Genomic DNA, 12,756 nt, shown 5'->3' with positions numbered 1-12,756 from the left:
CAGATGCGTCTTTTCAACTTTAGTACATTTGAGATTTTAATTATTATTTACAGTTCCTAGACCTATCAGGCCTATTTTAAAGTATGACCACCTTGGTGGGATTGGTTTGATTTGAATTGGAAAAAGGAGACTACTTATAACTACTATTTACAACTACAACTAACCTACAACTACTATGTACACCTAACCTACTATATACAAATTGCTTATTAAAGCATGTTCTGATAAATTACATTTTTGTGCAAATTTAGTCTTAATTTCGTTAATTTTGGAATCTATTTTGGCAATGCCTGCCTCTTCATGTAAATTTGTTATTCTAGTGTCGAAAGGACGATCAAGAACCATCCTCAGCACTCTATTCTGAGCGACCTGAATTTTGTTCCTGTGAGTCTGTGCACATGATTCCCACACTGGAGCTGCGTAGAGGATCGCAGGTGCTATGATTTGTTTGTAGACGGCCAGTTTGTTCACCCTTGAGAGGCGAGATCTGCGGCAAATCAGCGGATACAGACACCTAACCAAGGCAGAACACTTGATTACGGTTTTCTCCACATGCGAACCGAAGAGGAGCTTTTCATCGAACAACATCCCGAGATAGGTTACTTCGGCGGACCACTCAACCCTTGTGCCATCCATGATTACAGTACAAGAAGGAGCCGGTTTTAGTTTGGGCGATTGCCGATGGAGGAACATGATCGCTTGTGTTTTGGAGGCATTGATTTTGATTTTCCACGTGGTGGCATAATCAGCAAAGGCGTTAAGGCATCGTTGAAGTTTGTTCGTTATTTCGCGAGGCATCCTTCCTTTGACGGCTATTGCGGTATCATCTGCGAACAGGAAAAACACGCAACCGTCTCCAAGGGGAGGAATGTCGGAAGTGTAAATGCTGTAAAGCAAGGGGCCCAGCATACTGCCTTGCGGGACTCCTGCTGGGATGGAAAACGTGTCTGAAAGACAACCATTCAACGATACCCTGAACGACCTTTGCTGAAGGTAGTTACGGGTGATTTTAACAAGATGCAAAGGAAAGTTGAAGTTACAAAGCTTGTATACAAGCCCATTGTGCCAGACATTATCAAACGCTTTCTCAACGTCTAACAATGCCATGGCTGTAGACTTGGATACAGCCTTGTTACTTCGGATGTTATTCATCACCCGTACTAGCTGATGATTTGTGGAGTGCCCCTTCCTGAACCCGAACTGTTCCGGTAGGAGAATGTTGTGTTCCTCGACAAACTTGAGCAAACGATTGAGAATGAGTTTCTCGAACAATTTGCTCAGCGCTGAAAGTAGGCTGATTGGTCTGTAGCTTGAAGCTAGCGTTGGGTCCTTCCCGGGTTTGCGGATCGGTATGATTTTCGCTGTCTTCCAGATACTTGGAAAGTAGTGCAGTTCCAAGCATCTGTTGAAGACAGCAGCCAGCAGAGAGTGAACCTTCATGCTGAGATTTTTCAACACTAGGTTGAATATTCCGTCAAACCCGGGGGCCTTCATGTTTTTGGTGCATTTCAGCGCTGAGCAAATCTGTTCCACTGTGATTCTATCCTCCGGAGGGATGGCACAAGGGGAGGAATCGAGGTTGAGTACGCATTGCTCAACCTGACCTTCGAGCGGACTTTGTATGTTGGAGCCAAGCAAGTGCGATTTGGCAATATGCTCACCAATCGCATTTGCTTTCTCCTGAGGGGTAATTATGAGCCGATCGTCATCATTTTCATCTTTTAGTGGCGGAATGGGTTTAGGGTGCGTCTTTAAGACCTTGGCAACTTTCCAGAATGGTCTGGAGCGGTCGTCCAGATTCTGGACAAGCCGCCCGAAACTTTCGTTCTGGAGTGAGACCATTCTGGAAGCAATCTCCTTGTTCAGATCGGCCATTTCACGTCTCCTCACTAGATCTCCGGTTCTCTGGAACTGGCGTCTACGCACATTTCTCAAGCGAATCAGTAATTGGGTGTGGGAATCAATGGCAATAAACTTACCCCTCACAGGAACTCGTCGGACGCACGCCTCGTCAGCCACGGTTATGGCTTGGTGGAGTCCCTCCAACGCTCGGTCGATGTCCTCCACGGTGTCAAGCGACGGGTTGTCGATGATGTGCCTGTCTACCACGCGTCCAAACTGGGCCCAGTTTACGCGATGGTAGTCCTTGCGCAGGCTTGGAGCAGGAGCCACGTTGCAGCCCAGTTCAGCCACCACCGGTTGGTGGTCGGAGCTGAGTTCGTTCAATGCCACCGGCTTGGACAAGCCGATATTTGTCAGGAACAGGTCTAGCGTCGATGGGTTGCCAGCCGGTGAGATAAATGTTGGTTCATCCGAAAACCAAACGGAGTACAGCCCATGCTGTGAGTGGTCGAACAGCAGACGACCGTTCTGGTTCTGCTGGTAGTTCCGCCAGGCCTCATGGCGAGCATTCAGATCTCCTCCAACTACGAAGCGGGAACCGGTACGGGTGATGGTGGACAGATCTTTTTTGAATTTAGCCGCTAGTCCACTGTTGGCGGCACACTGTCGAGGGCAGTAGACGGCGATGAACTGGACGTATCCAGTCGACGACTCCACCTCCACACCAAGGGCCTCGATGATAGAGGTGCGGATATGAGACAGAGTGTGGTATTTTATTCCTTTCTTGACGACGACCGCAACACCACCCCCCCTGGAGCTGGTGCGATCAAGCCGAATAATGTTGTGGTCAGGCAACCAGAAGCTGTCGCCGGACTTTAGATGGGTCTCTGATAGGAGGCCCACGTCGATACTATGCTTGCGGAGGAAGTCAGCAAGCTCGAACTTTTTGGCTCGTACAGAGCAAGCGTTCCACGTGACTATAGTTAACGGTTTAGACGCCATACCGAATGATAAACTTACCGAGCACTTGGATCTGTTCGGGTTTGTTGCGGCACTGACGAAGAGCGCTGGTCATGTCGACGAAAATCTTCATCAGCTCATCCGCAGAGAAGAGATCGGGATTGGCGTTTTGTGCTTCTGGTTGTCTCCAGAATCCAGGGGGGGATGGAGAGCTTTGTCCAGCTGAGGCACCAGACGTTTCTTGACGGGGGCCGGATTGCACCCGTGGATTTGCTTGACCGTGTTGCGTACCACGAAGAGGCGGGAAGTCCTCCACCCTGAATGCCGGAGTGTTTTCCTTCTTCCGTCCTGGTTGGCTTCTTGTGGACGCTTGCTTTCGGATCCGCTTGAAATCCTCGCGTTTGGGACACTGTTTGTCGGACCCTTGATGAGCTCCACCACAGTTGGCGCATTTGCACGTTTCCGACTCGTCGACAACGCACTCGGAGGAAACATGATTTTGGGCGCATTTGCCACAGCGCGGATTGATGTAGCAGTTTCTGGTGCCATGCCCGAAATTCAGGCAACGCTGACACTGGGTGACGTCGTGACGGCCGCCACGGTATGGCTCCCATTGAACAATGATGAAGTTGATGGAGCGGATGGCCTTCAACGCATTGAGCGTCACCGTTCCCTTCTGGAAATGAACCAGGAAAAGGCAATCCGGGTACGTTTTCACGTTTTCGTCTCTCCTCGTCATCCGGAAGACTGCGATTGGGGCTAGCTTGTAACGGTCCTTAAGTTCTTCTTCGATCGACTTGGGGTTGAAGTTCGGTAAGCCCCTGATGACTACCTTGAAGGGCTTCTCACCGGGGATGTCATGTGTGAAGTATTCCGCCCTGGAATCCTTCAGGTACTTCACGGTTGCTTCGTACTCCGCTTTGGTACGCAGCATCACCTTGGTGCCGATCCTGCTCAGCTTGAATTCAGCTGCAACACCCAGCGATGTAAGATCGCCAATGAGCGTGTTGAGTGGCACTTTCATCACCACCAGTGGAGGAAGCTTGACTTTTGCCGCACTCGGGACGGCAGAATTTTCATGCTCGACGGTACCGCCGAATTCACCGATGTCGCTGACGTTCGTCATGGTGTAACTGACGGTAAAACATATCTGGTGCCTCTATATATGCAATTATATTAACATCCAAAGTCCATCCTACTTTACATATTCTGCACAAAAGAAACTTTCTGCTCCGCCCCATTCATAAAAAACTGCGGGAAATCCTATCAGGTTCTGAACCGGAAAAGATATAAAAGAGCGCTGGTGTCATGCTTTTGCTCATTTTCGCTTCGGACGGCGTGGCACTTGGTCCCAGTGATGCCACATATACAGATTTATCTGTAATGATACAATTTTTTTTTCAATATTTTGATACAGATATCTGTATATGCAGATTACAGATTTTTGAAAAATATACAGATTTTTCAGATTTTTCAAATAAATGTATAAATAAATTTCATATATTTTTTTTTATATTTATTATTTACGATAAATAATTATTTTTTCCCTTCTAAGCAACTTGAATTCAATCTGATCATCAAATCCAAATCGATTTTTCACTAAATGAATATTATTATTTTAGCTGCGAATTGCCTTGGAATCTTTCGAATGGACTTATGATGTTCAGATGTTCTGATGTCTCGTTATAAGGGATTTTAGTTTCTCTTTCTATTTGTTTAATTAATCATATCACATGGTTACAGATATGAAGGTTAATTAAATATATTTTTCGTCAAATCGATAAACAAGCCATTTTAGAAAACCAACCAAGGGGTTGATTAAAGTTTGTGAGTCGAAGAGTCAACTTGATATTTTTATAATTGAAAAGCATACTTATAGAAATAAAGATTATTGCATGCCATTCGACTAAACTTCCAGTAAAAGTTCTGTGTTATGTCTAATGTCCAGATAAAGGTTTTCGTAACCTCAGACAAAAACAAAATCAAATTCTAGGGATTTTTGATAGGGGAAATGTTTGCTTCAGCAATACCTTAACTTCGTCAGGGGGGTAAACAAGGTCTTTGAGAGCTTAATTTTGGCATGTGGATACATTGTGTTTTAGAGCATCTATTGGCCAAATTTGAGTGCTCTAGAACTTTGTTTACCCTGCTGACGATAATACGTTAAGGTATTGCCGAAGCCGACATTTCCCTTGGGTAATTCATTACGAAAATTTTCACTGTAGAAGAGATACAAAACACATCAAGATTGTGGGATTTCAAGATTTTAAAAATAGACAAATTCTTTAGAAAGCAAACTTCATTAAAATGCTACGAAATTCGCAAAACTTCTATAAAGTTTGCCGCACTTGTATTTCTGAAGAGGCCTGGCCCCCTTGTCACCCCCATTAGCTATGCCAATGAAACTTTAGTAATTTTTTATGATTCTAAACTTAGAACAAACTGAACTATTTTGAACTATGAATTTGCTCAATGGAGATTTACGTAAATCCGCACTGAGACCATAAAACGGAAATTATACAGATTTTTGTGAGCAAGATTTTTAAAAAGATTTTTTGCGATGAAAATACAGATCTAAATTCGAAAAATGTGGCATCACTGCTTGGTCCTGCAGTAAGCAGGACCAAATCAGCGGCTAAAGGTGGATCACGGCGTGACCACAATAATGATGTAAACCCCCTCCCCCTTTCACAACAACCTCTCCCCCTCCCCCTTCACAACAATCTTTCCCCCTCCCCCCTTCACAACAATCTCTCCCCCTCCCCCCTTCACAACAATCTCTCCCCTCCCTCAACAACCTCTCCTAACCCCCCACCACCACTCATCAACAACCTTTCCTAAACCCCCTCCCCCACCCCTCAAATACCGCTCCTAACAAATCAATATCTATGTGTCGGCCACATACTTACAATATGTACATATAAAAACCATGCGTGACCACACATACTATTCATTTGCGTGTAAATTTCATGTGTACTTCTGAGTGGATTCTGTTTATGTGTGGTCAAATGAAAATCATGTAGAATTTCACATGGATATTTGTCAAGAAAAATGTGTAAATTGTTTTGAGTCAACCATAACCGAAACATTGAAATACTTGAAAATTTTAAGATAAAGTATAATAGTCAAAAATGCATGAAAAACATCAATTTTGTGTGGTTCTACGTCATACTGCGGTCGTGTCTAGGACACAACCCTTTACTTTTTTTTTATAAAAATCAAGCTTAATCAAAATATGTAATCGTAAGATCTCGTGGAATGGTGCATAAATGGTGCAGTCAAAGAAAGATTCTGTAACGTTTGTAGGTCTATACATTATGTAAACACAAAGAATACCTGTGAAAATCGTTAGGGTGTCGGTTTAACCCGGATTTACCCTATATTTTTCCTAGAAAGCCTTTATTTATCAACAATTTTGTCTCGGTTCTCGTTTTCGTGCTACAACTTTTTTTGAAAAAAAAATGTGAAAAAATACAAGATCCAAAACGGCTGATTTTATTTCAAAAATTTGAATGCTTACCCATAACATAAGGACTGACTAAAAGTAAATTGGTACGCCCTTCGTGCGCCGCTAGCACGCCTCTAGTGTTGGGAATCGAAAATCTTTGACAATGGTTTTTTTACACTTCTATATTGCACCACAACTGGTGCAAGTTTGATCAAAGTAGTCGATTGCGTTCAGAAATAACGTCAAATGGAACTCGATAGAAGAAAAATTATTATGCACAAACACCTGGAATATCCGGAGTGGTCCGGTTCCAAGCTGGCTAAAGTGCTGAAGATGCCGAAAACAACAGTTTGTCGAGTGCTTAAGACTTACAAGGAAACCCTGAGTGTGGAAAGGAATCAGCGAAAAAGCTGGAACCAGGGATCGTCAGCTGCGCAGCAAGATGTTGAGGTGCGTTAAAGCCAACCCCGGTCTTTCGATCCGAGATGTGGCCAGAAGGTACAACGCCAGCTTTCAAACGGAGCGGATCATCCTTTTCAGGGAAGGATACAAGTCGTACAAAGCCAGTAAATATCCGAACCTTATACGACCGTATTTTGACGAAACATACGTCAAACTCGATTTTGAGCAGCTTCCCGGGCAAAAGTTTTACATCGCGACTGGACGTGGGGATGTGCCGGGAAGATTCAAGTTCGTGTTTGCCGACAAGTTCGCGACGAAGGCCATGATTTGGTAAGTTATTTGCAGTTGTGGCCTGAAAACGGAACCATTCGTCACATCCTCGACCATGACATCCCAAGTTTACATCGAAGAATGCCTTAAAAAGCGTGTATTGCCGTTCATCCGCAAGCATAGGGGCAAAGTCATCTTTTGGCCCGATTTGGCCAGCTGCCACTACTCCAAGGTGGGCCTGGAGTGGTATGCTGCCAACAAAATCGATTTTGTCGAAAAGCTAATGAATCCTCCGAATTGCCCAGATTTTCGACCAATCGAAAAATACTTCGACGAAGCGGCGGGTCAGTCAAAGACATTCAGAAATGCGGGCAAAATGGAAGAAATGCGCTGATTCCGTGTCCGTTTCCACTGGTCGGTCGCTGATGGTCTCCATCAAGAGGAAGGTTCGAGATTTCGTTCGAACTGGAGAAATGTAATCATACAATGCTGTAACTTTGAAGTTTTAATAAAAGTATTGTAAAGCAACTATTAATGGACTTATTAAACTTATTGAATCACGAATTATAGGTCTTTTTGTGCGTACCAATTTACTTTTAGTCAGCCTTTACAAGTATGCAAAGTTTCATGCAAATCTTAGAAGGTCGACTCATAATGAAATCTGCAAGTACTTGTAACCGGTAATTCAATGTATTCCAAGTGGGAAATACACGTTACAAGTTCTTGTAAATTAATTATACAATAGGCCACAGGTCTCAGTATGGAACCGTTTGAGCACAGAGGAGCTAAAATTTTAAATTCAGCATAGCAAAAAAAATCACAACATTTTACACCAATCCAATACGAAGTTGTGAGCAGAGAGCATTTATTCCAAGCCTTGATTTGAAAATTTTAGAATGCTGAAGCATAATTGGATATGTACAGCGAACTCCCAAACTAGTTCAAGATCAGTAGGAACTTTGTGCTCGCCAGGTTCACAGACTGCGGCAGCAGCTTGAGCGCTTCCGATTTCTTAATATTTAATTTTTAATACAGTTTTTACCCATTATGTTTATAGCCGCATGAAAAGTTTTCTTTTTTATTTTCATTTCGCCTGTCTGTCTGTTCAAGTCAGGTTTCGGTTGTAGCACACCAGTAGTATGGTTTCCTCCGACGGGACCTTCTTTTCTCCGCATCCCTAGGCACACACAAGCAATAATATCGCCTGTTCTCTGCCCCAATGCAATGCTTGGTGGTTCAAAAGCAAACAACGGAAGCAGCAAACACTATAAACGTTCTGTTTTATGTCCTTGAGGAAATGTTCCAGTTTGGCGGTCACTATCATTGTTTGGAATGATACACCGCACGGACCTGGTGAAACATAGTGTCATCGTATTCTTCCGTAGCGACAAAGCTTTTCATGGAACTTTTATCACCCCAAAAGATAAAATATTATGACAGTGTGATGTTAAAATTTTAAAAGAATCGTATTGCTTAGAAAATCATTCCTTCAAAAAGACCTTCTTCTTTTTATACATAGTTGATCCATTTTTGAGTATTATATATAAGCATGATTGATTTCCCCAAAAGCTTCTCAAACTTACTAATTTGTTTTTCGTTTTAATTTAATTTTCACACGCCGGTTGAGCTTCATGCATTTGCATTGCTTCTATTAAAATTTGCATTCTATCTTGAACGCTCACAGATCAATATGAGAGGACGGCGCTTCGATTGCAATCAAACGGATACAAAATAGCAGCCCACCAACAAGTTCCATTTCTCGCTGTTATTTCGTTTCGCCACATCACATTCAACAGTAGATAGCAATTTCATGAATATCGTTTCTCGTGTGTTTTTTATGTCATTCTCTAGTGGTTTAAATAATTTATGAATATATCAAAAACAATACTCCTCCGCCCCATTCCTCACTCGTCGAGAGCACTACAAAGCGGCATCCTGATTGACATTCTATTCTGTCCCTCTATCTCTTTCCGATGTTCCATTCTGTGCTGTGCATCGCAAATTGGATTCCAACCGCAGTCAGTTTCGGTGGTCAACCGGGAAGCGGTGGTTTCGTCAGTTCCCGAAGTGAACCAATCTCGCTGGCAACGCTCGACAAGGACTGCTTCATCATCCCGGTGCACAGTTTAGACCGGTTTCTGCCCGCCGGAATTCCCGTGAGTCTTTCTGGCTATGATGGTTACATATTTGAACAATGATACATTTCAACTGTTATCCCACCCCTAGCTTCCCACCCCGGAAACGACAGATCCCACCCAGTCTGGACCGCTCAGCGTGCTCGAGGTATCGGATCCGAAGATTTGCATTCTGGCACATTTGATGAGCCCATTGGAACCAATCGATCCTCTGCTGGAATCACCCCTGGCGCACCCGCTATCGAAGCAGCGAGCCGTTGCGTCAGAACTGCTGAATGAAGTACAACAGGGCAACAATGCCGTCGGCGGGATGCTGCTGGCCAACATGGAGCGAAGCTCAGGTGAGATTTTTTTTTTTAAATCTTTATTTTAGAGACTTTTAGCCTTAGGCTAGTTCATCTCTTAGCTCAGGTGAGACTGATTTGACTGAAAATCCGAAAATATCGAGTAGGTTTATGTATGTGAGTTGCCGGAGCTGAATGCCATAAGTTTATCAGGGTGATTGTAAGAAAATTAATGAGTGAACTTAGTAATTGGACATGAACATTACAGTGATGCAATATTTGAAATTGTCGCTCCACAGTGCCGTTGTAATTTCCATACAAACTTAAAATGGTTTGTGCCAAGGCAGTTCAAATTTTGCGAGCCGTTTGAGAACTCCGGAGCGAAAATTTCAAATTTTACATCAGTCTAATAAACATATTTGACATTAGTGTATATACTAGAAACGTATCTTCTCTGAGTCCATAATCAATAAATCAAGGATGATTTTTCAAAAGGAATCAGAAAGGGTAATTTTTCCCCAAAAATATTTAGAAAAATTTACGTTTCAATCTTTGTTTTCAAAAGCAGCTACGACGTTTTGAAAAATCATCCTCAATTTCAACTCAATCCGAAAACGGATAATGGGATAATCGAACCATGTAACCAAAATAAACTAATCCTGACAACCTACCACCAAGCATAATCTTCCATAAACTCCCATAAATCTTTCCCATCTTGCAGCCGAATTTCCCTTCATTGCGTACTATGTGATAAACACCACCCAGACCGATCCGGCCATGTTCTACACCGGAGTCCGAGGAGCATCGCTGTCCAAGTTCGAACCGAAAAACACCCGCTACACGGCTTCCCACACCCTGGACCTCTACAGCGAAGTGGCTTCCATCTGTCGACCTCCGTTGGCACTGGCCCCCAACGAAATCGGTAGCGTCAAGAGGGGCCAAACTCCAACGACCGGCTACATCATCAGCGTGTATAAGGTAGGCACATTCAGAAGAAGAAGATTACTATCTCAAAGATTTCAACGCTCGAATGTCGAATGGGGGGCGGGGGGTTGATATCAGTTTTTCATTGGTACGTGACCGACCGGCATGGGGATGTTCATGGGGTTGTCGTTTACGTTGAATATGTGTAGTCTACAATTTGAACACCTTTGGCAAAACACCTGATGCTATCCGACCAACAACGACGACGACGACGACGAGTATAGAAATAGGAATGCGTGTCGACGAGTTCGTAAATTCGATTTTCTAACCGCTTTTTTCGACTCTCTTCTTCTCAGATTAGTGTTGGGAAGTAGATGCTGCTCTGAATGCCAATAAGATTGCTTCCATGTATGTATCCGATTCGGAAAGATACGAAAGCGCGGTGTTTTTTGCAACCGTGTACCGATCACTGGCCAGAAGCAATCTGCTAATTAACTTAAACTTTCTGTACCCGACTAGAATAAAATATCTAACCAATTGCAAATTAAGTTATTCAAAATAGGAAATCTAAAGAACTCTTTTTGCTATTGGTTTGATCGATACAAGAGGTAAAATATCAAAAATTATATCAGAAAACCTCTGGGCTGACTACTATTGGCTATTAGCATATCTAATTAATAATAGAGTTTTTGAGCTTCCCAATAGCAAACCAATGTCCCAATAGCTATTCCAGAACTATAAAAAAAGCTACAGTACGAGATTCAACGAGTCTTGAACCAGGTCGTTTGAGTGACTATCTCGTATGCTGGCCACTCAACTATATCTTCTTGTTTAAGGTAGGAGGAAAAAGGACCAACAGTTTATAGATTTATACTTTTCAACGACGAAAATAGAACAGATCGTGTGTCGCGTGAACTTTACACAAATGGTGGTTTTCAAAATGTTCAAAAATATCTCAATTTGCTATGGATAACATATTGTCGTCAGTGTACATGATATTACTATTTAATAGTATGTGATTGAAATGATTTGCGTCTGAAGTCTATGAAGTAATCGGAGTGTCAGCAAATCCCGAGAGAAGTTCCAGATAGAGCAAAACAATATCAAAGCTTGCTATCATTTCTCATTGAGCTATTGGTTTTTTGTTCAATCAATTAAATCAAAAACATAGTAATAACGAGGGGGCGACCCCGGCGTAATGGTTAACATCCATACCTCTCACGCCAAAGTCACGAGTTCAAATCTCACCCCCTGGATAAGTCACGAATGACCCAAGAGTGTTAAAGTGACTGTATATTGTCAGTAGTGTACCCCGACAATTTGGTGCTGGTGGTTCTGTCAAACTCACAAGTTTCAGAAGGGTTATAGTTAGCACTCGGACTTTGTTGAGACAACACGCGTTGTGATCAGTGCTCTTCAAACTGAACGTCTGGGTTATTCTTCACACCTCGTGTGATCATAACCTTCAATCGGAATCTATTCACTTGAATAGTTTAAAAATGGACAAAACCAGGAAGAACACGTTGAAAATCGTTTTTTGGAAATGCGGCCAAAACACCAGTTCATTTGGATGTACTACGGTTCACAGCAAGAATTTTGAAGATACCAGCGGCAAATGTACACTCCATTTACAAAGATGAAAATGATCGTTGCATCTACATCAAGTTTCTGGACGACGAGGGATTTAGCCAATATGTGCGCAATATGGAGGAGCAGTACCGGTTCGAATATAGCGAAGGACATAGCTGCAGTACTGGGACAGTTCGGCACAATCCGACAACATGTTCGCGAGCGTTACCCTGCTGACTATGGATATAGCGTTTACAGTGGTATTCGTGGTGTCCATATGGAGATAGCGAAGGATATACCAGCCAACCTGTACATTGCGCATTTCAAAGTTCGAATCTATTTCGATGGCCTGAAAAATAAGTGTTTTTTCTGCAAAGCGGAAGGACATATCAAGGCTGACTGCCCCAAGCTGGCGGCCATGAAACCAGCGGATAACAATGTATCGTACAGCGGGATTGTGTCCGGTGCAAAAGCGAACAATGCTCGAACGGATGCCGAGCTAACTACAACACTAGAGATGACCTCGTTGCCCTTGAAAACCAAGGAAATTTCTTCGAAACCGGATGGGAAGGAGGTACGATTCGTAACACGACCGAATGAGTCAATCGATGCAAACCAACAACACGGTGAAGCGGGTGCGAGTAAGATGGATGGTATCCAAAGCTCGACGAAACGGTCAACGCAGATATCCACAGACACCGAGAGCTCGGGATGTGTTGAAACAGCGAAGAGAGGCCGATCGAGAACCAAGAAGGGACGGGTGGAGGAGAAGCAATTGCCGGTGCTTGACGCATTGGAGACTCGATCGAGATCACGAAGTGAAATGAGGGGCGGAGGTAAGAAAGGTGGAGAACGGAAGTAGTCTGGTGACTGGATGAGAATAGTGTGAGCGATGATTTGTTAGTGTGCTTGAGAGTTCGGA

The 12,756-nt window shown here is 43.3% G+C and overlaps 2 protein-coding genes across 5 annotated transcripts in view; one reads left to right on the top strand and one right to left on the bottom strand.

Moving 5' to 3' along the window:
- The window catches only part of LOC135705289 (proteasome-associated protein ECM29 homolog), a 125,673-nt gene that overhangs the window by 33,417 nt on the left and 79,500 nt on the right, over window positions 1-12,756 (bottom strand). The gene's annotated exons all lie outside the window — the stretch shown is intronic.
- The window catches only part of LOC135705672 (uncharacterized), a 279,530-nt gene that overhangs the window by 234,665 nt on the left and 32,109 nt on the right, over window positions 1-12,756 (top strand). For all 4 annotated transcript variants that reach the window (XM_065227453.1, XM_065227461.1, XM_065227470.1 and 1 more), the window contains 3 exons: window positions 8,942-9,078; window positions 9,149-9,398; window positions 10,063-10,319. In XM_065227453.1, the coding sequence (XP_065083525.1) occupies window positions 8,942-9,078; window positions 9,149-9,398; window positions 10,063-10,319 (644 nt within the window). The remainder of the gene's footprint in view (window positions 1-8,941; window positions 9,079-9,148; window positions 9,399-10,062; window positions 10,320-12,756) is intronic.

This window comes from Ochlerotatus camptorhynchus, unplaced genomic scaffold, assembly GCF_037179485.1.
Source record: "Ochlerotatus camptorhynchus isolate MF236.1 unplaced genomic scaffold, CSIRO-AGI_Acam_v1.1 ptg000022l, whole genome shotgun sequence".
NCBI lineage: Eukaryota > Metazoa > Arthropoda > Insecta > Diptera > Culicidae > Ochlerotatus > Ochlerotatus camptorhynchus.
Note: the sequence above shows the minus strand (reverse complement) of the source record. Positions and strands in the feature narration are given on the sequence as shown.